Below are 25,581 nucleotides of genomic sequence, written 5' to 3'. Positions count from 1 at the left end.
CCGCTCTATCTCCATAGCCCTGCACAGTTACTTCCCTTCAGTGCCCAGACAATTTCCTTTTGAAATCACTCAGTCTCCACTTCCACCACATAGTCATCGAGTTCCAGGTCATTACCACTCACTGCATGAAAAAAGTTCTTCCTCACATCCCCCCTGTACCTCTTGCCCAAAACCTTAAATCTGTGTCCCCTAGTCCTTGTACCATCAGCTAACAGGAACAGCCTTTCTTTGTCTACCTTGTCTGAACCTGTCAATCTTGTACACCTCTATACTGTAATAAAAACAAGAAATGCTGGAAATACTCAGCATGTCTGGCAGCATCTGTGGAAAGAGAAGCAGAGTTAACGTTTCGGGTCAGTGACCCTTCTTTGGAACTAGCAAATATTAGAAATGTCACAGATTATAAACAAGTGAGGTGGGGGTGGGGCAAGAGATAACAAAGGAGAAGGTGCAGATTGGACAAGGCCACATAGTTCCATGACCTTTTGGTCAGCTAAGGCAAACAATATGTTCATGGTGTGTTGAAAGACAAAGCATTAGTACAGATAGGGTGTTAACGGGCTGAAAATTGAACAGCAAGTGCAAACATGAAAAAAGACAGTGGGTAAACAAACTAAGATGAAATGAAACAAACAAAAAAAAAATTGTAAAATATGTAAAAGAATAAATAACTAAAAATAAAAGTAAAATGGGGGGCCCGTCATGCTTAGTTTTTTTTTGTTTTAGAGATACAGCACTGAAACAGGCCCTTCGGCCCACCGAGTCTGTGCCGACCATCAACCACCCATTTATACTAATCCTACACTAATTCCATATTCCTACCACATCCCCACCTGTCCCTATATTTCCCTACCACCTACATATACTAGGGGCAATTTATAATGGCCAATTTACCTATCAACCTGCAAGTCTTTTGGCATGTGGGAGGAAACCAAGGAAATTATTGAACTCAATGTTCAGTCCGGCAGGCTGTAGTGTGCCTAATCGGTAAATGAGATGCTGTTCCTTGAGCTTGCGTTGATGTTCACTGGAACACTGCAGCAATCCCAGGATAGAGATGTGAGCATGAGAGCAGGGGGGAAGTGTTGAAATGGCAAGCAACCGGAAGCTCAGGGTCCTGCTTGCGGACTGAGCGGAGGTGTTCCGCAAAGCGGTCACCCAGTCTGCGTTTGGTCTCCCCAATGTAGAGACCACATTGTGAGCAGCGAATACAGTATACTACATTGAAAGAAGTACAAGTAAATCGCTGCTTCACCTGAAAGGAGTGTTTGGGGCCTGGGATAGTGAGGAGAGAGGAGGTAAATGAGCAGGCATTACACCTCCTGCGATTGCAGGGGAAAGTGCCATGGGACGGGGACGAGGTGGTGAGGGTAATGGAGGAGTGGACCAGGGTGTCGCGGAGGGAACGATCCCTTCGGAATGCTGACAGGGGAAGATGCGTTTGGTAGTGGCATCACGCTGGAGGTGGCGGAGGATGATCCTTTGGATATGGAGGCTGATGGGGTGGAAAGTGAGGACAAGGGGAACCCTGTCACGGTTCTGGGAGGGAGGGGAAGGGGTGAGGGTAGAGGTGCAGGAAATGGGCTGGACACAGTTGAGGGCCCTGTCAACAACAGTGGGGGGGAATCCTCGGTTGAGGAAAAAGGAGGTCATATCAGAAGCACCGTCATGGAAGGTAGCATCATTAGAGCAGATGCGTCGGAGACGGAGAAACTGGGAGAATGGAATGGAGTCCTTACAGGAGGGTAGGGTGTGAAGAAGTGTAGTCGAGGTTGCTGTGGGAGTCGGTGGGCTTATAATGGATATTAGTAGACAACCTATCCAGAGATGGAGACAGAAGGAAGGGAAGGGTCAGAGATGGACCATGTAAAGGTGAGAGAAGGGTGGAAATTTGAAGCAAAGTTGATAAAGTTTTCCAGTTCGGAGTGGGAGCAGGAAACAGCACCAATACAGTCATCAATGTACCGAAAAAAGAGTTGGTGGAGGGGGCCTGAGTAGGACTGAAACAAAGAATGCTCGACATATCCCACAAAAAGACAGGCATAACTAGGACCCATGCGGGTACCCATAGCAACACCTTTTACTTGAAGGAAGTAAGTGGAGTTGAAGGAGAAGTTGCTCAATGTGAGAACAAGTTCAGCCAGGCGGAGGAGGGTGACTGGTTGGGCCTCTGTTCAAGGAAAAGTGTAGAGCCCTTAAACCATTCCGGTGGGGGACGGAGGTGCAGAGCGATCGGACGTCCATAGTGAAGAGGCGGCGGTTGGGACCAGGAAACTGGAAATTGTCAAAATGACGTAGGGCGTCAGAAGAGTTTTTTTCATGTTTGTACTTGCTGCTGTTCAATCTTCAGTCCGTTAACACCCTATCTGTACTAATGCTTTGTCTTTCAACACACCATTAACATATTGTTTGCCTTTGCTCCATGACCTTTTGGTCAGCTATGTGGCCCTTTCCAAATGACACCTTCTCCTTAGTTATCTCTTGCCCCACCCCCACCTCACTTGCTTATAACCTTTGACATTTCTAATATTTGCCAGTTCCGAAGAAGAGTCACTGACCTGAAACGTTAACTCTGCTTCTCTTTTCACAGATGCTGCCAGACCTGCTGAGTGGTGCCAGCATTTCTTGTTTTTATTTCCGATTTCCAGCATCCGCAATATTTTGCTTTTATTACACCTCTATACTGTACCTTCTCTGCTTTATCATCCTATACCACATCCCTCACCCCAGCTGGAACGGGACTCCAACCACGGCAGTCTGGTACAAGGATAAGGAGGCAGGAAAAGTGTCAACCTCTTCAGAATGGAAGTGGGAGCTGGGGGAACACAGACTGAATCCAAGGCAACGTCTCTGCCCCCCCTCACTGCACCTCCCATTGTTTGTCTCTCTCCACCACAATCCCTTCTCCTCCCTTCCCACCTCTGGCACACTATCTCTCTCTTGCCTCCAACCCCAGTCTCTCTCCCCCGCTCAATCTCTCCTACCCAACCTCCATCCGTATCTCTCGCATTCCCTCACAATTGATGCTTTGAAATAATGAGTAGCAGTATTAAGTATTCATGATATTTTATTAGATTTGTTAAAAGAGGGTATTTTTTTTTCACTCTGAGGGTGCATACTGCTTGCAGCATGGCAGCCTGTCAGTCTCACACTGACCCGGCGTTTATAGAAATCGCAATCTGATCCTGTAGCAGCAATGTAAACAAGAGACCACGCAGTGTCATCGGACACGCCCCTCCCTTGTACTCCTTCCCCTCCTCCACTGTCGCTGCTGTCACCTCCGAAGACTGCGTTTGGCCTGTTTTAGTAAAGTGTCAAAGTCTAAAGAGTCAAACTTGCTTTTGGTTGAGTAAGAACCGAAGTCAGTGTGACTGGAATCTGAAAGAGAAGAATTCCTCCAATTATCCTCGAATATCAGAATCATCCCCAATACAGTCAAGAGTAACCCCGGGGTTCCACAAGGGCCACACTCAGCTCCAGACCTCATGGACAAAACATGGATAAAAGAACTGAATTTCAGGTGAGGTGAGAGTGACTGCCATGGACATCAAAGTAGCATTTGACCGAGTATGGCATCAAGGAGCCCGAGCAAAACTGAGGTTAATGGGAGTCAGGGGGAAAAGTCTCCACTGGTTGGACTCATACCCAACATGAAGGAAGATGGTTGTGGTTGTTGGAGGTCAATCATCTGAGCTCCAGGACATCACTGCAGGAGTTCCTCAGGGTAGTGTCCTAGGCCCAACCAGCTTCAGCTGCTTCAATGGCCTTCCCTCCATCATAAGGTCAGAAGTGGGGATGTTCGCTGATGATTGCACAATGTTCAGTATCTCAAATATTGAAGCAGTCCCTGCACGTAGCAGGAGCTGGACAACATTGCGACTCGGGCTAAGTAACATTTGCACCAAACAAGTGCCAGTAACAAGAGAGAATCTAACCATCTCCCCTTGACATTCAATGGCATTACCATCACTGAATCCCCCGCTATCAACATCCTGGGGCTACCATTGACCAGAAACTGAACTGGAGTAGCCTTATAAATACCATGGCCACAAGAGCAGGTCAGAGGCTAGGAATCCTGCGGCGAGTAACTCACCTCCTGACTCCCCAAAGCCTGTCCACCATCTACAAGGCACAAGTCAGGAGTGTGATGGAATACTCTCCACTTGCCTGGATGGGGGCAGCTCCAACAACACTCAAGAAGCTCGACACCATCCAGGACAAAGCAGCCCGCTTGATTGGCACCCCATCCACAAACATTCACTCCCTCCACCACCGACGCACAGTGGCAGCAGTGTGTACCATCTGCAAGATGCACTGCAGCAATGCACCAAGGGTCCTTAGACAGCACCTTCCAAACCTGCGACCTCTACCACCTAGAAGGACAAGGGCAGCAGATGCTTGGGACCACCAAGTCACAGACCATCCTGACTTGGAACTATATCACTGTTCCTTCACTGTCGCTGGGTCAAAATCCTGGAACTCACTTCCTAATCGCACCTACCGCACACTGAATGCTGCGGTTCACCACCACCTTCTCAAGGGCAATTAGGGATGGGGGGAGAAAGACAGGTAAACTGAAGGTTCAATTTCAGTTTGCATTTTCCTAAACTCACCTAGATCCGCATAATTGGTTTTACAAAACTGCCGCCGGCCACCAAAACAGAGGTCAAAGGGCAACTCATCAGGCTTGCGTAATGTCTGCCCATTCTCAATAGCAGCAAACGCGTCACAGGTGTAACGATACGTGACAAACCCGTAGTTATCTCTGAAAGAAATCACATCCAGTTAGAAAAAGTGGGAAGAACCAGACTGAATAGAAATTTAACTTATTTGCTAAAATACTGAGAGAGAGAGAGAGCTGATCTGAATTTAAACAAAACACAGAGCAGAGAAAATCATCCACTGCATGCAGGAGGAGTGGAAGCACCACAGACCGGCATGCTTTCACACATAGCTGCTGCTGTTTTACAGAGCCAGCCACCAGAGCTCGACAGTAAGGTGCCCAAGGGCCTCACATCAAAGATGCTCCAAAAGTGCACAGGCTTGTTCAATGGAACTGGGAAGGGAAGAGTGACTGAACTCTCCCTGATCAACACCCAGCAGATTCAGATCTTACCCTTCATTCCTGAAATAAATGTTGCAATCCTCAATTTCTCCAAACACCTCAAATCGTCTCCTCAGCTCCTCACGCATCATTCCAGTCCTGATTTTCCCCACATAAACAACTCGTCGTTCTTCCTATTTAGAAAAAAAAATCCAGATGTGACAGGAATTACTGTCCCTTGGCTCCGACTCTCAGTGGTACATTATCTACAGTTACACCCGTTAGTGCCCAATTACTGATGGAGGGGGAAAAGCTCGAGGGGGCTAGGGATCGCGCCCCCTCACAGCGGGGGACCCCGGGGTCAGGGATCGCGCCCCCTCACAGCGGGGGACCCCGGGGTCAGGGATCGCGCCCCCTCACAGCGGGGGACCCCGGGGTCAGGGATCGCGCCCCCTCACAGCGGGGGACCCCGGGGTCAGGGATCGCGCCCCCTCACAGCGGGGGACCCCGGGGTCAGGGATCGCGCCCCCTCACAGCGGGGGACCCCGGGGTCAGGGATCGCGCCCCCTCACAGCGGGGGACCCCGGGGTCAGGGATCGCGCCCCCTCACAGCGGGGGACCCCGGGGTCAGGGATCGCGCCCCCTCACAGCGGGGGACCCCGGGGTCAGGGATCGCGCCCCCTCACAGCGGGGGACCCTGATTTTGCCACCTTGGTCTGAGCCGAGGTGTGGGAACAGCAATGGAATGCTGTGCTTACGATAGCGAGCTCCCTCCGGCGGCTGTTCCGTGCACGAGCTTCGTGTCTCAAATATCGATTTCTCGGTTCCTCAATGTATGGATCATAAGCATCTGTGAAATAACTAGAGGAGCAGCAACAGTTAAAATTGACCTGCACATTCAGAGCAAGCAGCAAACGGGGCAGGAGATTACTGCACCCGGAACAGAGCCCAGGGAAACACCTCCCCCCGCCACCCCGAGATGTCTGACCCCCCCAGGAACCCCCTCCCACCTCCCCACCCCTACAAACCCCGCCCAGGGTCAGTGACTACTCACCTCATTCGGATGCTGCATCTCCGTGAGGATCTAGATCTGGATCTGGATCTGGATCCAGAATCAGATCTTGAATTGGATCTGGAATATGATCTGGAACGTGAGCTGGATCTGGAATCTGATCGCGAACTGTGTCGGGAATGACGGGATCGTCTCCTGCAGTATCTGTTCCCAAACACAGAAGGGTTAATGGCCAAACATTAACTCGTTCCTTCACCTTGTCTTCCAGCAACTGTCACAGGCCGACTACACAGTGTTGCCAGGGAGAACTCCCTTGTTCTTCAAAATACTCTTGTTGCAGCATTTATATTCATCTGAGATCGCAGACGGGGCCTCGATTTAACACCCACACAAATGTCAGCATCTCCGACAGTGCGGCACTCCCCCAGTACTGACCCGCCGACAGTGCGGCACTCCCCCAGTACTGACCCGCCGACAGTGCGGCACTCCCCCAGTACTGACCCGCCGACAGTGCGGCACTCCCCCAGTACTGACCCGCCGACAGTGCGGCACTCCCCCAGTACTGACCCGCCGACAGTGCGGCACTCCCCCAGTACTGACCCGCCGACAGTGCGGCACTCCCCCAGTACTGACCCGCCGACAGTGCGGCACTCCCCCAGTACTGACCCGCCGACAGTGCGGCACTCCCCCAGTACTGACCCGCCGACAGTGCGGCACTCCCCCAGTACTGACCCGCCGACAGTGCGGCACTCCCCCAGTACTGACCCGCCGACAGTGCGGCACTCCCCCAGTACTGACCCGCCGACAGTGCGGCACTCCCCCAGTACTGACCCGCCGACAGTGCGGCACTCCCCCAGTACTGACCCGCCGACAGTGCGGCACTCCCCCAGTACTGACCCGCCGACAGTGCGGCACTCCCCCAGTACTGACCCGCCGACAGTGCGGCACTCCCCCAGTACTGACCCGCCGACAGTGCGGCACTCCCCCAGTACTGACCCGCCGACAGTGCGGCACTCCCCCAGTACTGACCCGCCGACAGTGCGGCACTCCCCCAGTACTGACCCGCCGACAGTGCGGCACTCCCCCAGTACTGACCCGCCGACAGTGCGGCACTCCCCCAGTACTGACCCGCCGACAGTGCGGCACTCCCCCAGTACTGACCCGCCGACAGTGCGGCACTCCCCCAGTACTGACCCGCCGACAGTGCGGCACTCCCCCAGTACTGACCCGCCGACAGTGCGGCACTCCCCCAGTACTGACCCGCCGACAGTGCGGCACTCCCCCAGTACTGACCCGCCGACAGTGCGGCACTCCCCCAGTACTGACCCGCCGACAGTGCGGCACTCCCCCAGTACTGACCCGCCGACAGTGCGGCACTCCCCCAGTACTGACCCGCCGACAGTGCGGCACTCCCCCAGTACTGACCCGCCGACAGTGCGGCACTCCCCCAGTACTGACCCGCCGACAGTGCGGCACTCCCCCAGTACTGACCCGCCGACAGTGCGGCACTCCCCCAGTACTGACCCGCCGACAGTGCGGCACTCCCCCAGTACTGACCCGCCGACAGTGCGGCACTCCCCCAGTACTGACCCGCCGACAGTGCGGCACTCCCCCAGTACTGACCCTCCGACAGTGCGGCACTCCCCCAGTACTGACCCTCCGACAGTGCGGCACTCCCCCAGTACTGACCCTCCGACAGTGCGGCACTCCCCCAGTACTGACCCTCCGACAGTGCGGCACTCCCCCAGTACTGACCCTCCGACAGTGCGGCACTCCCCCAGTACTGACCCTCCGACAGTGCGGCACTCCCCCAGTACTGACCCTCCGACAGTGCGGCACTCCCCCAGTACTGACCCTCCGACAGTGCGGCACTCCCCCAGTACTGACCCTCCGACAGTGCGGCACTCCCCCAGTACTGACCCTCCGACAGTGCGGCACTCCCCCAGTACTGACCCTCCGACAGTGCGGCACTCCCCCAGTACTGACCCTCCGACAGTGCGGCACTCCCCCAGTACTGACCCTCCGACAGTGCGGCACTCCCCCAGTACTGACCCTCCGACAGTGCGGCACTCCCCCAGTACTGACCCTCCGACAGTGCGGCACTCCCCCAGTACTGACCCTCCGACAGTGCGGCACTCCCCCAGTACTGACCCTCCGACAGTGCGGCACTCCCCCAGTACTGACCCTCCGACAGTGCGGCACTCCCCCAGTACTGACCCTCCGACAGTGCGGCACTCCCCCAGTACTGACCCGCCGACAGTGCGGCACTCCCCCAGTACTGACCCGCCGACAGTGCGGCACTCCCCCAGTACTGACCCGCCGACAGTGCGGCACTCCCCCAGTACTGACCCGCCGACAGTGCGGCACTCCCTCAGTACTGACCCGCCGACAGTGCGGCACTCCCTCAGTACTGACCCGCCGACAGTGCGGCACTCCCTCAGTACTGATCCTCCGACAGTGCGGCACTCCCTCAGTACTGACCCTCCGACAGTGCGGCACTCCCTCAGTACTGACCCTCCGACAGTGCGGCACTCCCTCAGTACTGCACTGAAGTATCAGTGTGGATCATGTACTCATGGATTTCCACTGAATTTAGCCTAGACTTTGCTTTTTGCAGGGAGCTTCGGTCAGACCACATCTGGAACATCATGGTCACATCTGGAGTACTGCACATCAGGCAAGATATTAGTCTTGGAGAGTGCAGCACAGATTACCAGAAAGAAACAAGTTGGAGCAGGCACGATGGGCCGGATTGTCTATTCCTGTTCTATTTCTTTTGTTCATAAAGGGTTAAATTAAGAGGACATATTGCATAAAATGGTTTGTATTCCCTGGAATTTAGAAGGTTGAGGGGAGATCTAATTCTGCTGATGATTAAAGGAGTTGGTAGGGTAGACCAACTATCTCCTCTGGTGAGAGTCCAGAGAACGGGGCATAACTTTAAAATTAGAACCAGGCCGTTCTGTTTGGAAAATCTGAGATAGATGGATGTTTGTTGGGTGAGGGTATCAAAGGATATGGCAGCCACGATCTAACTGCAGGGGTTGAGGTGGTTCTCTTCTCACCATCACCATACACCCACTGCAAGGTTGGCCCACATGCACTAGCTCTCCACATCTACAGAGCACAGGATTGGTCAGTCGCTGCTGTAACCTTATGGACAACAGAGCACTCTTTCCTATAAGGAGGACTCAGTGAGAGATGCTCCAGAGGTTTTTTGGTCTGGTGCCTTGCTTGAGATTTTTGATGAGGTAACAGAGAGGGTTGATGAGGGTAATACGGTTGATGTGGTGTACATGGACTTCCAAAAGGCATTTGATCAAGTGCCACACACAGACCTGTCAGCAAAGAGCCCATGGAATGAAAAGGACAGAAGCAAACTGGCTGAGTGACAGGAAACAGTGGTTAGGAACAGTTGTTTTACAGACTGGAGGAAGGTATATAGTGAAGTTCCCCAGCAATCTACATTAATGACCTAGACTTGCGGTACAGGCACAATTTCAAAATTTGCAGATGTCACAAAACTTCGAGATATTGTGAACTGCGAGGAGCCTTTTATTCATATATAAGGAGCAAGAGGGTAACTAGAGAAAGGATTGGCCCACTCAAGGACAAAGGAGGAAAGTTATGCATGGAGTCAGAGAAAATAGGTGAGATTCTAAACGAGTACTTTGCATCGGTATTCACCGAGGAGAGGGACATGACGGATGTTGAGGTTAGGGACAGATGTTTGATTACTCTAGGTCAAGTCGGCATAAGGAGGGAGGAAGTGTTGGGTATTCTAAAAGGCATTAAGGTGGACAAGTCCCCAGGTCCAGATGGGATCTATCCCAGGTTACTGAGGGAAGCGAGAGAGGAAATATCTGGGGCCTTAACAGATATCTTTGCAGCATCCTTAAACACGGGTGAGGTCCCGGAGGACTGGAGAATTGCTAATGTTGTCCCCTTGTTTAAGAAGGGTAGCAGGGATAATCCAGGTAATTATAGACCGGTGAGCCTGACGTCAGTGGTAGGGAAGCTGCTGGAGAAGATACTGAGGGATAGGATCTATTCCCATTTGGAAGAAAATGGGCTTATCAGTGATAGGCAACATGGTTTTGTGCAGGGAAGGTCATGTCTTACCAACTTAATAGAATTCTTTGAGGAAGTGACAAAGTTGATTGATGAGGGAAGGGCTGCAGATGTCGTATACATGGACTTCAGTAAGGCGTTTGATAAGGTTCCCCATGGTAGGCTGATGGAGAAAGTGAAGGCGCATGGGGTCCAAGGTGTACTAGCTAGATGGATAAAGAACTGGCTGGGCAACAGGAAACAGAGTAGCAGTGGAAGGGAGTTTCTCAAAATGGAGACGTGTGACCAGTGGTGTTCCACAGGGATCCGTGCTGGGACCACTGTTGTTTGTGATATACATAAATGATTTGGAGGAAAGTATAGGTGGTCTGATTAGCAAGTTTGCAGACGACACTAAGATTGGTGGAGTAGCAGATAGTGAAGGGGACTGTCAGAGAATACAGCAGAATATAGATAGACTGGAGAGTTGGGCAGAGAAATGGCAGATGGAGTTCAATCAGGGCAAATGCGAGGTGATGCATTTTGGAAGATCCAATTCAAGAGTGAACTATACAGTAAATGGAAAAGTCCTGGGGAAAATTGATGTACAGAGAGATTTGGGTGTTCAGGTCCATTGTTCCCTGAAGGTGGCAACGCAGGTCAATAGAGTGGTCAAGAAGGCATACGGCATGCTTTCCTTCATCGGACGGGATATTGAGTACTAGAGTTGGCAGGTCATGTTACAGTTGTATAGGACTTTGGTTCGGCCACATTTGGAATACTGCGTGCAGTTCTGGTCGCCACATTACCAAAAGGATGTGGATGCTTTGGAGAGGGTGCAGAGGAGGTTCACCAGGATGTTGCCTGGTATAGAGGGTGCTCGCTATGAAGAGAAGTTGAGTAGATTAGGATTATTTTCATTAGAAAGACGGAGGTTGAGGGGGGACCTGATTGAGGTGTACAAAATCATGAGAGGTATAGACAGGGTGGATAGCAAGAAGCTTTTTCCCCCCAGAGTGGGGGATTCAATTACAAGGGGACACGAGTTCAAAGTGAAAGGGGAAAAGTTTAGGGGGGATATGCGTGGAAAGTTCTTTACGCAGAGGGTGGTGGGTGCCTGGAACGCATTGCCAGTGGAGGTGGTAGACGCGGGCACAATAGAGTCTTTTAAGATGTATCAAGACAGATACATAAATGGGCAGGAAGCAAAGAGATACAGACCCTTAGAAAATAGGCGACAGGTTTAGATAGAGGATCTGGATCGGCGTAGGCTTGGAGGGCCGAAGGGCCTGTTCCTGTGCTGTAATTTTCTTTGTTCTTTGACAGTGATAAACTTCAAGAGGACGTAGACAGGCTGGTGGAATGGGCAGACAAGCAGATAAAATTTTCTACAGAAAAGTGTGAAGTGATGCATTTTGGTAGGAAGGAGAGGCAATATAAAATAAAGGGGCGCAGGAGCAGAGGGACCTGGGTGTATATGTGCACAAATTATTGAAGGCTGCAGGGCAGGTTCAGAAAGCGGTTAACAAAGCAAACGGGATCCTGGGCTTTATAAATAGGGGCATAAAGTACAAAAACAACAAAGTTATAATAAAACTGTATAAAACACTGGTTCAGCCTCAACTGGAGTACTGTGTCCAATTCTGGGCACCACACAATCAGAAGGGTGTTAAGGCATTAGGAAGGGTGCAGAAAAGATTCATGAGAATGGTTCCAGGGATGAGGAACTTCAGTTATATGGATAGATTGGAGAAGCTGGGACTGTTCTCCTTGGAGAAGATTAAGAGGAGATTTGATCGAGGTGTTCATGATTATGAGGGGTCTGGACAGAGTAGATAGGGAGGAACTGTTCCCGTTGGCTGAAAGATATAGAACCAGACGACATCAATTTAAGGTGATTGGCAAAAAACGCAAAGGCGACACGAGGAGAAATATTTTTACGCAGCGAGTGGTTAGGACCTGGGATGCACTGTCAGAGTGTGGTGGAGGCACAATCAATCGTGGCTTTCAAAAAATATTGGATAATTATCTGAAGAGAAATTTTTTTTTTTTTGCAGTATTACGGGGGAAAAGGTGGGGCAGTGGGACTAGGTGAGTTGCTCTTCCAGAGAACTGCATGGACACGAGGGGCTAAGTGACCTCCTCCTGTAACCATTTTATGATTCTAGGTCAACCTCATCCATGATGCAATTATTGCTTTACCTGGGATGGGTGGGCGAGGGGTGGTGGCCATTTCCCCCTAACAGGGGGTGTGCTGGCAATTTAACAAGAGTTGGGGGAGGGGGAGGAAGGAATGGATAGAGGTTTAAACTAGTGCCACTGGACAAAATAGGAATATGGGAACAGGAGGCGGCCATTCGGCCCCTCAAGCCTGTTCTGCCATTCAATGAGATTATAGCCGATATACCCGCCTTTACCCCATATCCTTGAATGTATTTGGTTAACAAAAATCTAGCCATCTCAGATTTAAAATTAATTGATCCAGCAACAACTGCCATTTGTGGAAGAGAGTTGCAAACTTCTACCACCCTTTGTGTGTCGGCATGTTTCCTAATTTCACTCCTGAAAGGTCTAGTTCTAACTTTTAGACTCTGCCACCTAGTCCTAGACTCCCCAATCACAGAAATAGTTTCCCTCAATTTACCCTGTCTGTTCTCCTTAACACCTTTAGGTTCAATCAAATAACCCCATAACCATCTAAATGCCAGGGAACACAACCTTAGTTTGTATAATCTCATCATTTAACCCTTGGAATACAGGTATCATTCTGGTAAATTTACACTGCACTCCCTCCAAAGCAATATATCCTTAGGTGTGGAGCCCAGAACTGCTCAGTAACTCCCGGTGTGGTCTAACCGGGGTTTTGTATAACTGAAGTATGACTTCTACCCACTTGTATTCTAGTCCTCGAGATAGAAAGGCCAGCATTCCATTAGCCTGTTTGATTATTTTCTGCATCTGTTCATGATCTATGTACCCAGACTCCTTTCAATAATTTGACAGGTTTCAGGCTTGATTGGTTGGTTCCAAGATTAAATCATAAATGTACATTTGACACATTTAAAACTTTGTTCTCTTGTTGAAGTGAAGGCTTTTCATTTAAATCTTACCGTCTCCTCTTTTGTGCAGGAGAATGGGACCTGGACCGGGATGTGGAGCTGGAACTGGAGCAGCTGGAATATCGCTGGTGCCTGTAGCATGGGGAGGTCAGAGTCCTTGAACAACCATGGGGAGAATCAAAAGGTTTGCCTTCCTTAGTCTCTCCATTCTTACAGGGAGACATAGTCGCACAACAGCCTCCCTTCAGGCCTAGGGCAGCGTCACATCCAACATTTCTAGTGCCTGCTGCCTGCGAGCAGCTCCTCCCGGGGTCCACGCTTGCTATTCCGGTGGGAAGACTGTTAAAAGATGCCCGAGCTTCCTGAGGTGTTTCTTGGAAGTCTGATGTGTTCCCATTCCTGCCAGGCTCAGACACTTGTTGCTCTTCAGCTGTCAGGACCCGGTGAGTCAGGCTCAGACATTGATGATTCAACAAGGTAATGGGTTTAATGGTGATACTCGCTTGGCGCTTAACATTCCAACGGCAGCCAACATCTGGCTGAGCCACGACTGGAGGACAGATGTTGTGCGATAATGGCTGGGTGCTAACTCTGGGTAAACAATATACATGATCCCCAAAGCCGAGGAGGGCAGTGAGTGTGGTTTCAGGTGGAGGCTGGGGGCTCACACTTGCCACACACTTTGTCCTGTTATTCTGTGGCAGAGGTTTCGGTTCAATTAGCTTCACGGTCCTGAGTGGAGATCCCGGGATACTCTCCACTCCCTGCGACTTCCGCTTTCCAAGAAAGCCCACTGGGGGAACAGATTTCCAAATCTGGTGAGGTGGAGTCGCTGGAGGGGTCAAACCTGCAAACAGACACAGACAGGCATCAGAAACAGCCAAACCTATAAACCCTCCCCGCTGAGAATCTGTACATACAATGACTGCTCAAAGGGAAAGTCAGCCCCTGGCATTCTCTGCACAACTACCCTAGCCACACTCCCATCCAGTGAATTCGAGACTCACCTGCAGTACTCGCCAATTCAGCCCCAAATATGTGATCCAGCAGCTTGCACTCCTCTGAGACTTCTGACCTGAAAACACAACAAGGCTCAGAGAATCGTCTGCAGGCCAAGAACCCCATCCCTACCCCAAACGAGGAACACTCGCCCCCTCCCATCATCACTTCAAGGACACTCATCACCCCCTGTGGCTAACACCCCCAATCCCTGACAAGATCCTCACCTACTTCATGCCATGTCCCTCCCCCACACCGGGACAGCCAGTCAGACACAGAAGGAAGGAAAGGCTGACCCACCCAACTGCTGCTCCTGAGCTCGGACTGTACTCACCCAGTGCTGTTTCCAGGAGGCGGCTCCTCTGTGGCTGCAAAGGGTACAAAAAGACATCAGACAGGAAAACCAGCCAATCCCAGCTCCCAGCCCCACCCACCATACCAAACAGAAACTCGCCTCACCCTCCGTGACTTCGAACTGTTCGAGCAAACTCATCACATCGGCCGCCTCGATACCTGGTGGGGAGAGAAACCATCAGTGACTGAAACTAAAACATCCAGGGTACCCAACCCCCAGCCACAGACTCTTACCTCCCTGCACACCCCCCGCACCCACTCCTCCTCCCTGCACACATCCCCCGTACCCACTCCCACTTCATGCAAGCCCACTGTGATCCCATCTCATGATCAACATCCGCACAATGTGCCCTAACCCAAAGAACAGGAGAATTCTGGTTAACTTGCACCAACTGTTCCTCTGGACAGCAAACACTGAGTTAGGGCCTGCATCAACTGCACCCACCCCTCCCCACTGGGCACATGTGATTCCCACACAGGATTCGCTCTCTCAGATTTCAAATGTTAGCTAGAATTTCCAGCCCTGTATGTCAATATATCTGACAGTGTGCACCATCATCAGCATAAAGCCTGTGTGTAATTAGCAAGTACAGTAACCAGCGTTAGGTGTATTTAGTAGTGGTGTAAATTGTATAGTTAGCATGTAATTTGTGTACAGTAATCAGTGTAAAGCTTACTGGCATGTACAGTAACCAGCATCAGGCATATGTACTTCGCGTGTAATCAGTGTAAACCCCGTGTGTAATTATTATGTGGAGTGAAGGCCCTGGCAATACCCTCTTGGACCAGAGAGTGGGGACACTGCACATTTACTTGAAGTTCAGTTTTGTGGGCTATTTTACAGATCTAATGTATCAAAAACAATAGTTTTTCACAGCCTGCACTTAGTTGGAGTCTCAGCCCTCAGTTACCGCCACACTTCAATCAGGTCAATATTTTATTTATAGTATCAACAGACAGCAGACCCCCGGTGATCTAGTTATCGACCCACACCAATGTTAGCTGACCCAAGCTAGCACAATATAACTGCCCTCAGTGCCCAGTGATAAAGGCAGCAGGGGACCTGCTCCTGATCACTGTCCAATACCCTCAATAAAAGTTCAAATACACAACAAGGACTCACTGGGGCCAACGGCGATGCCAGTAGAAACATAGTAATAGGAGTAGGCCATTCTGCCCTGCTCTGCCATTCAAAAAAGATCATGGCTGATGGTCCAATTCAGTACCCTGTTCCCACTTTCTCTCCCTATCCCTTGATCCCTTTGGCATTAATTGAATATATTTAATGACTTGGCCTCCACTGCCTTCTGCGGTAGAGAATTCCACAGGTTCACCATCCTCTGAGTGAAGAAACTTCTCATCTTGGTTCTAAATGGCATAGCCTGTATCCTGAAATTGTGACCCCTGGTTCTGGACTCCCCAGCCATTGGGAACATCCTCCCTGCATCTAGCCTGTCTAGTCCTGTTAGAATTTTATAGGTTTCTACGAGATCCCCTCTCATTCTTCTAAACTCTAGTGAATATAGGCCTAGTCAACCCAATCTCTCCTCATACGTCAATATTGCCATCCAGGAGTCAACCTAGTAAATCTTCTTTGCACTCCCTCCATGGCAAGAACATCCTTCCTCAGATAAGGAGACCAAAACTGCACACAATACTCCAGATGTGGTCTCACCAAAGTCCTGTATAACTGCAGTAAAACATCCTTGCTCCTGTACGCAAATCCTCTTGCAATGAAGGCCAACATACCATTCGCCTTCCTAATTGCTTGCTGCACCTGAATGCTTGCTTTCAGTGACTGGTGTACAAGGACACCCAGGTCTCGTTGCACCTCCCCCTTTCCCAATCTATCACCATTCAGATAACAATCTGCCTTTCTGTTTTTACAAAGTGGATAACCTCACATTCATCCACGTTATACTGCATCCGCCATGCATTTGCCCACTCACCCAACTTGTCCAAATCACATTGGAGCCTCTTTGCATCCTCCTGACAGCTCACATTCCCCCCAGCTTTGTGTCATCAGCAAACTTGAAATGTTACATTTGGTTCCCTCACCCAAGTCATTAATATATATTGTGAATAGCTGGGGCCCAAGCACTGATCCCTGCGGTACCCCACTAGTCACTGCCTGCCACCCGGAGAAAGACCCGTTTATTCCTACTCTGTTTCCTGTCTATTAACCAATTCTCAATCCATGCCAGTATATTACCCCCAATCCCATGTGCTTTAATTTTGTACGCTATCCTCTTATGTGGGACCTCATCGAAAGCCTTCTGAAAATCCAAATAAGTCACATCCACTGGTTCTCCCTTATCTATTCTACTAGTTACATCCTCAAAAAACTCCTGTAGATTTGTTAAGCATGATTTCCCTTTCGTAAACCCATGCTGACTTTGTCCAATCCCGTTTATGCTTTCCAGGTGTTCTGCTATCTCATCCTTTATAATAGACTCTAGCATTTTCCCCACTACTGATGTAAGACTAACTGGTCTGTAATTCCGTTTTTTCTCTCCCTCCTTTTTTAAATAGTGGGATTACATTTGCCATGCTCCAGTCTGTAGGAACTGCTCCAGAGTCTATAGAATTTTGGAAGATGACCACCAATGCATCCACTATTTCCAGGGCCACTTCCTTTAGTACTCTGGGATGTAGATTATCAGGCCCTGGGGATTTGTCAGCCTTTAAGACAGTAGGTGAATAGCTTGCCAACACTGAGTGGCAGTCCTTGTATTAAAGATAGAGGCAAAACCTGGCAAATAAGCAATAGCCTGCAGTTAAGACCCGAGACAGACACACTCCTGGGGGTTTCACACCTCGGATCACTCAGACCAGGCTGTGACATGCCAAGGCAAACACTGGCCAGGATTTATTGGAATATACCCTCCCTCATTCATTTGCAAAGCCCTTATGCACTGTAAGAATGAGTATTTTTATGAATTACATTCTTGTAACAAATTCTTTTAATAATCCTTTACGATGTTAGCCAGCCTTTATAAATGGTTGAGAACCAAGACGGTCCAAATTGCTGAGTGGAATGTGTCTTTAATCACAGACATGGTTCTGTAACGTCATAACTTTTGTAAATTACACTTAAATGCTAACTATGTCCCCTGATATCATGACAATGATAAAGGAATCAAGGCCATAACAAACTGATCAAGTGGGCAAGAGCTTCCGGTAACCTAATCAGGATAAAGATGAGGTTTTTAATCCTACTCAAAGGTAAACTAATCAATCATGGGAAAGGCTTGGCCCAGAAAGGGGTATAATAGATCAACTCCCGAGACCCTCGGTGCACATTCTAAAGAACAGAATGACAAACGAGAACGGCTTCGGTCAACGCAAGGTCTCAAGAACCAGTGCCACAGCAACCGGATTTCTATGGTCTGGGGCTCGACTGAACCAGTGGTATCCTATTGCCTATGTTAACTGTTATCATTGAGTGTCTGGATGATAGTACTTAATAAATTTACTTAATCATTAAATTAAAAAAACTTGTACCTATATTGGGTTGTGAGCAGTCACAATTCCAGGTCCGCAATGGGCCCCGCGGTGACGCCAGTAGCAGGTGAATAGCTTGCCGACACTGAGTCCTTGTATTAAAGATAGAGGCAAAACCTGGCAAAGCAATGCCTGCAGTTAAGACCTGAGACAGACACTCTCCTGGGGGTTTCAGATCACCTCGGATCACTCAGACCAGGATGTGACATGCCAAGGCAAACACTGGCCAGGATTTATTGGGATATACCCTCCCTCATTCATTCTCACAGCCCTTATACACCCTCGACCTGTCAGCCAATATTTACACACCTTTAGGGTTGTCCTTTGCAGAATTCAGTGTTCCCTGATCAACCTCTTGCTGTGCTAGGGCTACCTCTGTTGACTGGAGCTGCTGCATTGGTGCAGATTTGGGGACCAACGCTGGTGGAGATTTGACTAGCACAGTCTGCACAGTGGACACCTTGACAGCTTCAGCCTGCAGCAAGTTGTTCTGCTGGGATAGAACATCCTCCCCTAGGGTGGTACTGCGCATTCTGACTGCAGCAGCCTGGGCCGAAACTGCAGGCACTGATGAGGGGCACTCTGCAGGTAACTTGGCCAGGGTTGTTGGAGTGAGGACTGCTCCCATGCAGAGTGTCAGGGCTGGCGTGTCCTGGACTTGCCGAGGTTGTAGGGCCGGGATCCGGGTTTGGGCCGGTGGGTTCAGGTCCCATTGGAGCGTTGCTGGTTTCACCACTTCCTGCTTTGACTTGTACTGAAACTCGGGTGGCTGTTCTCTGATGATGGCGCAGCCTGGTGGGGCCAGAGAGGGTGGGATCAGGACCCGGGCGGGCAGAGCCAGGGTCAGTGTTTGAGCAGGCGGGGTCAAAGTGGGCAGGGCCAGGACAGGCGGGGCCAAAGAGGGCGGGGCCAGGGCCTGGACAGGTGGGGCCAGAGCACAGACAGGCGGGGCCAGGGCCTGAATGGGCGGGGCCAAAGAGGGTGGCAGCAGGGCTCGGACAGGCGGGGCCAAGCTGGGTGGGGTCAGGGCTCGGACAGGCGGGGCCAAGGTGGGCGGGGCCAGGGCTCGGTCAGGCGGGGCCAGGGCTCGGTCAGGCGGGGCCAGGGCTCGGTCAGGCGGGGCCAGGGCTCGGTCAGGCGGGGCCAGGGCTCGGTCAGGCGGGGCCAGGGCTCGGTCAGGCGGGGCCAGGGCTCGGTCAGGCGGGGCCAGGGCTCGGTCAGGCGGGGTCAGGGCTCGGTCAGGCGGGGTCAGGGCTCGGTCAGGCGGGGTCAGGGCTCGGTCAGGCGGGGTCAGGGCTCGGTCAGGCGGGGTCAGGGCTCGGTCAGGTGGGGTCAGGGCTCGGTCAGGCGGGGTCAAGGCGGGTGGGGTCAGGGCTCGGTCAGGCGGGGCCAAGGTGGGCGGGGTCAGGGCCTGTACAGGCGGGGCCAGGGCCTGTACAGGCGGGGCCAGGGCCCGGACAGGCGGGGCCAAAGAGGGTGGCAGCAGGGCTCTGACAGGCGGGGCCAAGGTGGCTGGGGGCAAGGTTGGTGGGATCAGGGTCCGGGCCGGAGGGGTCAGGTTGCGGGCAGGAGGGGCTGACAGCTGCCCATCACGCCCCATAGCCTGTCCGCTGACCACGTGTCCAGCGGTTTCCAGCGGCAGAACGCTGAGCTCCCCCTGGACGATGGACTGAATGGGGACAATGGGCCAAGCACTCTTGCGGCTGGAGTCACTGCTAAACCGCGGATTCGCGTGTGCGGAGAGGGCGCTCTGTTGTTGCCGTTGCTGGAGTCGCAGTCGGTACTGCTGGAGACTGATTGGTCGCAGTCTGGGCTCATTGCTGCCGTTTGCAGGGACCACAGGAGAAGGCACATCACAGGCAGGAAGTTGGGGGGCCAGGGCGGGGTCAGAGTCCGTCCGGGGGGCCGGGGTGGGGTCGGCCCGGGGGGCCGGGGCAGGGTTGGGGTCAGCCTGGGGGGCCGCAGCGGGGTCGGCCCTGGGAGGCGGGACAAGGTCAGGATCAGGATCAGGATCAATGCACAAAGCTTGGGTGCTGATCCTCTCCGACTGCTGTTCAGGGTGTGTGGGTTGTTTCACTGCAGTCTCTGGAGGCTCCACTGCCCTTTCCTGTACCCAGGGGAAGCTCCAGCCTCTCTGTGCAGACCAGGTTTCAGATGGTGATGGCTTCCTTTGGCCCTGTGCAACCTTGCTGACTGTGGCCCTCTGTCTACTCTCCCTCCCGGCAGCAGTCCTGCCTCTGGTTTGGATTCTCCTCGCACCCAATTTCACTTCCTCCATCTGCTGGGCTAAAAGTCTGGATTCTTGTAAAGCAACAGCCAGCCCCTCCTGCTTCCTGGGTGCCAGTAGTGGTTGGGCCTCACTGGGAGTTTCCTTCTTGTTTTCTGTTGTTTGAAGCAGTGTCTGAAGGCCGGAGTGTGAATGCGGTGTTTCAGTGCTGTCTTGCTGCACGCCAATAACCGGAGTCTTTGTGGGTTTTAGAGTTTTCCTTGGCCGTCCTCTTCTCCTTACAAGGACTGGGGGACTCTCCTGCTGCACTGGAGGGGCAGGTAAGACCTCCTGTTGCTCCAAGGTTTGCAGCTGACTCTCTGGGCCAGGTTCCTTGCCAGCGGCCAGCCCCGTGCCAATTTCAACTGTCCCTCCTGGCAGGCACTCACTGCCTTGACACAGGACCGTCGGTATCTCCAGGTCCAGCACCTCTCCCTCCTGGACCACCTGAACGTCCAGCTCAATCACACCGCCCGCCGAGTCCGTGCCTGCCTCCATGGGCAAACAGTAAGGGTGAACATACTTGACCAGGTCAGACAGTGAAACATGCTTCATATTGAATCCACATGGCAAGTTCTGTCCAATTAGAAGCGTTACACCGCTCTCTAACCCAGGCGTATTCAGCTGTTCACCCGAGTGCAAGTCCAGCAGTTCGCTGCCAGACTCTGATACACCCTGCCCATTATTGATCATATCCTCGTCCTCCTCCTCGCCATCACTACGCTGCTGTGAAATCCCCTCTCCAAAGCTCCTGTTCTTGGGCTTCTCCAATCTCCACAAGGTACTTGGACCCTTGGAAGCAGCTGGGACCCAGTGTGTAAAAAGTTCCTTCCCCGAATCTGGAAGCACGGCACACGACTGGCGACCAACCTATGAGGGAATGACAATGTGTGAGAGAGAGTGAGGGAGAGCCCGTGTGAGAGCACAACAGAGAGTAAGCGCACAAAACAGCTCGAAACGAGAGAGTTGCCCATCCACTGTGACCAAATCAGAATATATTGTAAATGGTGAGAGACTAGGAGCTGTGGGAGTAGAAAAGGATTTCTATCTTTGAGTACAGTAATTAGAAAGGCTAATAGAATGTTGGCCTTTATTTTAAGGGAGTTGGGATACAAAAGGAGGAAGTGATGCTTCTGTTGTAAAGAGCCTTGGTCAGATCCCAGCTGGAGTAACTGAATCCAGTTGTGGGCACTGCATCTCTGGAAGGATAGACTGGCCTTGGAGAGGGTGCAGCACAGATTCACCAGAATGATACCGGGGGTTAAAGGGTTAAATTATACTGACCGTTTATATTTGCTTAAGTTTAGGTGTTGAGTGGTGATTTAATTGATAAAGGGATTCAATAGGGTAAATACTATTTAAAAACAATTTTTTCTGATGAGGAATCCAGAACAAGGGAGCACAACATTAAGATTCGAGCTCGGTCATCAGGAGTGAAATCAGAAAGCACTTTTTACACACAAAGGGAAGTGGAAATCTGCAACTCCCAGCCCCAAAAGGCTGTGGATGCTGGGGATCAAAAGGAGTTTTCAAGACAGAGATTAATAAATTTTGTTCTGATGAAAGGTCACAGATAATGAAACATTAACTGTTTCTTTCACAGCAAATGCTGACAGATCTAGTACATCCAGCAGTTCCTGGTTTTTATTTCCGATTTCCAGCATCCGCAGTATTTTTTGTATTAATACATTTTTGTTGGGTAAGGCCATCAAGAGATATGGAGCAAAGACAGGTAGGAACATAGGAGCAGGAGTAGGCCATTCAGCCCATCGAGCCTGCCCTGCCATTCAATACGACCATGGCTAATCATTCACTTCAATACCCTTTTCCCAGACTACCCTCATATCCCCTTTTGTCATTTGTATTTAGAAATCTGTCAATCTCTGCTTTAAACATATTCAATGACTGAGCTTCCACAGCCCTCTGGAGTAGAGAATTCCAAAGATTCACAACCCTCTGAGTAGATGGAGTTGAGACAGAGATCAGCTGTGATCTAATAGATCAGGTTTGAGAGGCTAAATGAATGTCTTCTCTTCCTATGTAATATCACCCAGCTATTAAGCAGCATCCCCGCACATCCTTGCATCCCACATTATTTCAATCCGAGCGCCCCCTTCCACCATACAGTCCCATCAGCCTCACTTACCAGAGAGCACCCACGCCCACCCTTTGGTAAAGCAAATATCTCAGAGTCGGGAATTGAGTCGAAGGGTGAGGGGTTTTCATCATCGACAGTGTCCAGTATCTCAGTCAGAGCTGTCAGCAGTGTTGCCTCACTCTCCTCATCCAGCAGTTGTTTATTCTGGAAATAAGGCATGGTTAGTGTTAGGACAGGGTCTGAGTCAGACTGACACACATAAGCAGGATGTGAACACAAAACTGACATGAATCAGGGGACAGCGAAAGCACAAAAAACATACCCACAACACACTGCAATTCCCCCCACCCAGGAGGTCAAAAGTCCAGACCAGAGAAACACAAGATATTTTCTTCAAGCATCAGAGTTCCAGATCATTACCACTAGCTGCGTAAAGTTCTTTCTCACATACCCCTGAATCTTTTGCCCAATATCTTAAATTTGTATCTCCTAGTCCTTGCACCATCAGCTAATGGGAACAGCATTTCTTTGTCTACCCTATCCAAACCTGTCATAATCTTGTACTTCTCTGTCAAATCTCCCCTCAATCTCCTTTGCTTGAAGGAGAACAACCCCAGCTTCTCCAAACTAATCTTGGAGCTAAAATCCCTCATCCCTGGAACCATTCTGGTAAATCTCCTCTGGACCCTCTCAAGGACCCTCACATCCTTCCTGAAGTGTAGTGACCAAAACACAATACTCTATTTGTGGCCTAACCAGGGCTTTATAAAGGTTCAGCATAACTTCCCTGCTTTTGTACTCAATGACCTCTATTTATGAAGTCCAAGATGCCATATGCTTTACCAATCACTGTCTCAATATGTCCTGCCACCTTCAAAGATCTATGCACATGACCCCTCAGGTCCCTCTGTCCCTGCATACTCTTGATAATTGTCCCATTTAGTCTATATCGTCTCTCCCTATTCCTTCTGCCAAAATGCATCACATTTGTCTGTATTAAATTCTATCTGCCACTTGTATGCCCATTCTGCTAGCCTCTCTATGTTCTTTTGCAGCTGATTTGGATCAGCCTCACTATTTGAAATTTTACTCTGTATTCCAATATCCAAGTCATTTTATTTATACATCAGAAAAAACAGCGGTCCTGACACTGAACTTCGGGGAACACTACTGACAGCAGACTCCAGTCTGAAAAACAACCATTTATCAAGACTCACTGTTTTCTGTTCTTAAGCCAATTTTTATCCAAGCCGACAATGACCCTCCTATTTCAAGAGCTTCAATTTTACCAGCTTTTTATGTGCTACTTTACCAAAAGCTTTCTTAAAATCCATACAGACAACATCCATTGCTATCTCTTCATCAACTTTCTCCATGACTTCATCAAAAAAGTCAACAGAATTAGTCAAGCACGATTTGCTTTTTACAAATCCATGCTGGCTCTCCCTAATTAACTCAAACCTCTCCAATGTGCCTGTTGATTTTTTCCATGATTATTTCTATCAGGACCAGGCGACTTATCCACTCGAAGCACAGCCAGCCTTTCCAGTACATCTTTCCCATCAACTTTCACCCCATTCATTACCTCTACCGTCTCCGCTTCTACCAATATTTTGTCAGCATCCTCTTCCTCAGTAAACACTGATATAAAGTACTCATTAAGAATTCGAGCCTTGCCTCGCATCTTTGTCCCGAATAGGCCCCACCCCATCTCTTACTACCAGGGTAATATTTACTTGCTGACAGAAGATTGTTGGGGTCCCTTTTCTATTGACTGCCATTCTATTTTCATTCTCTTTGCCAGTCATATTTTCCTCTTCACTTCCCTCTCAAATTATTCTATTTGACCTGATCCTCACTTTGTGTTTCATCATAATCTCTATCTTGCTCGTCATCCAAGGAGGCCTGGCTTTGGTTTCCTTATCTTTAGCCCTTGTTGGAATGTACCTGGCCTACAGCTGAAACATCTCCTCAAAGATCACAAAGTGTGGTGAATAAGGTTGGTGAGCTGCAAACACAAATAGCAGCATGGGAATATGAAATAGTGGAACTGACGGAAATGTGGCTTCAAAATGGCAAGGGCCGAGCACTTACTATACAAGGAAAAAAGGGAGGTGGGGTGGCAGTAAAGGGTTGCTACCTGACCCGAACCCCATGGGCCCCGACGACGTGTCAGGTTCGAGTTGGGTCGGCTCGGACACACACCGCAAGAAGTGTTAAAAGTAAAAAACCTACCTGAGCTGGGAGTCTGGGATGTCAAAGTAGGAAACTGTGGGTCATAGAAAATAGGAGTAGGCCATTCGGCCCTTCGAGCCTGCTCCGCCATTCATTATGATCATGGCTGATCATCCAACTCAGTAGCCTGTTCCTGCTTTCGCCCCATACCTTTTGATCCCTTTGACCCAAGAGCTATATCTAACTCCTTCTTGAAAACATACAATGTTTTGGCCTCAACTGCTTTCTGTGTTAGCGAATTCCACAGGTTCATCACTCTCTGGGTGAAGAAATTTCTCCTAATCTCAGTCCTGAAAGGTTTACCCCGTATCCTTAGACTATGACCCCTGGTTTGGCCTCACCAAGGTCCTGTATAATTGCAGCAGGACATCCCTGCTCCTGTACTCGAATCCTCTCGCTATGAAGGCCAACATACCATTTGCCTTTTTTACCGCCTGTTGCATCTGCATGCTTACCTTCAGCGAACACCCAGGTCTCGCTGCATATTCCCCTCTCTCAGTTTATAGCCGTTCAGATAATAATCTGCCTTCCTGTTTTTGCTACCAAAGTGGATAACCTCACATTTCTCCACATTCTACTGCATCTACCATGCATTAGCCCACTCACTCAACTTGTCCAAATCACCCTGAAGCCTCTCTGCATCCTCCTCACAGCTCACCCTCCCACCCAGTTTTGTGCCACTGGCTGTTCACCCTCCTCCTTCAGAATGTCCTGTAACTGCTCTGAGACATCCTTGACCCTAGCACCAGGGAGGCAACATACCATCCTGGAGTCTCGTTTGTGGTCACAGAAACGCCTATCTCGTCCCCTTACAATTGAATCCCCTATAACTATTGCATTCCCACACTTTTTACTCCTCCCCTGTGCTGCAGAGCCAACTGTGGTGCAATGAATTGGGCTGTTGCTGCTTTCCCCTGAGAGGCCATTCCCCCCCAACAGTATCCAAAGCAGTATATCTGT

General features: G+C 50.4%; 1 protein-coding gene across 1 annotated transcript in view; it reads right to left on the bottom strand.

The window, feature by feature from the left end:
* Positions 1-3,049: 3,049 nt before the first annotated feature.
* The window catches only part of pprc1 (PPARG related coactivator 1), a 42,472-nt gene continuing 19,940 nt past the window's right edge, over positions 3,050-25,581 (bottom strand). Inside the window, exons 4-14 of the mRNA XM_068053244.1 lie at positions 22,435-22,590; positions 18,332-21,158; positions 14,624-14,677; positions 14,499-14,532; positions 14,173-14,240; positions 13,217-14,012; positions 6,099-6,260; positions 5,803-5,905; positions 5,117-5,238; positions 4,614-4,765; positions 3,050-3,378 (exon numbers count right to left, since the gene is read on the bottom strand). Coding sequence (XP_067909345.1) covers positions 3,275-3,378; positions 4,614-4,765; positions 5,117-5,238; positions 5,803-5,905; positions 6,099-6,260; positions 13,217-14,012; positions 14,173-14,240; positions 14,499-14,532; positions 14,624-14,677; positions 18,332-21,158; positions 22,435-22,590 — 4,578 coding nt within the window. The 3' untranslated portion in view covers positions 3,050-3,274. The remainder of the gene's footprint in view (positions 3,379-4,613; positions 4,766-5,116; positions 5,239-5,802; positions 5,906-6,098; positions 6,261-13,216; positions 14,013-14,172; positions 14,241-14,498; positions 14,533-14,623; positions 14,678-18,331; positions 21,159-22,434; positions 22,591-25,581) is intronic.

This window comes from Heterodontus francisci, chromosome 20 (assembly GCF_036365525.1).
Source record: "Heterodontus francisci isolate sHetFra1 chromosome 20, sHetFra1.hap1, whole genome shotgun sequence".
Taxonomy (NCBI): domain Eukaryota; kingdom Metazoa; phylum Chordata; class Chondrichthyes; order Heterodontiformes; family Heterodontidae; genus Heterodontus; species Heterodontus francisci.
The sequence above is the reverse complement of the archived record's forward strand: the minus strand, read 5'-3'. Positions and strand labels throughout refer to the sequence as shown.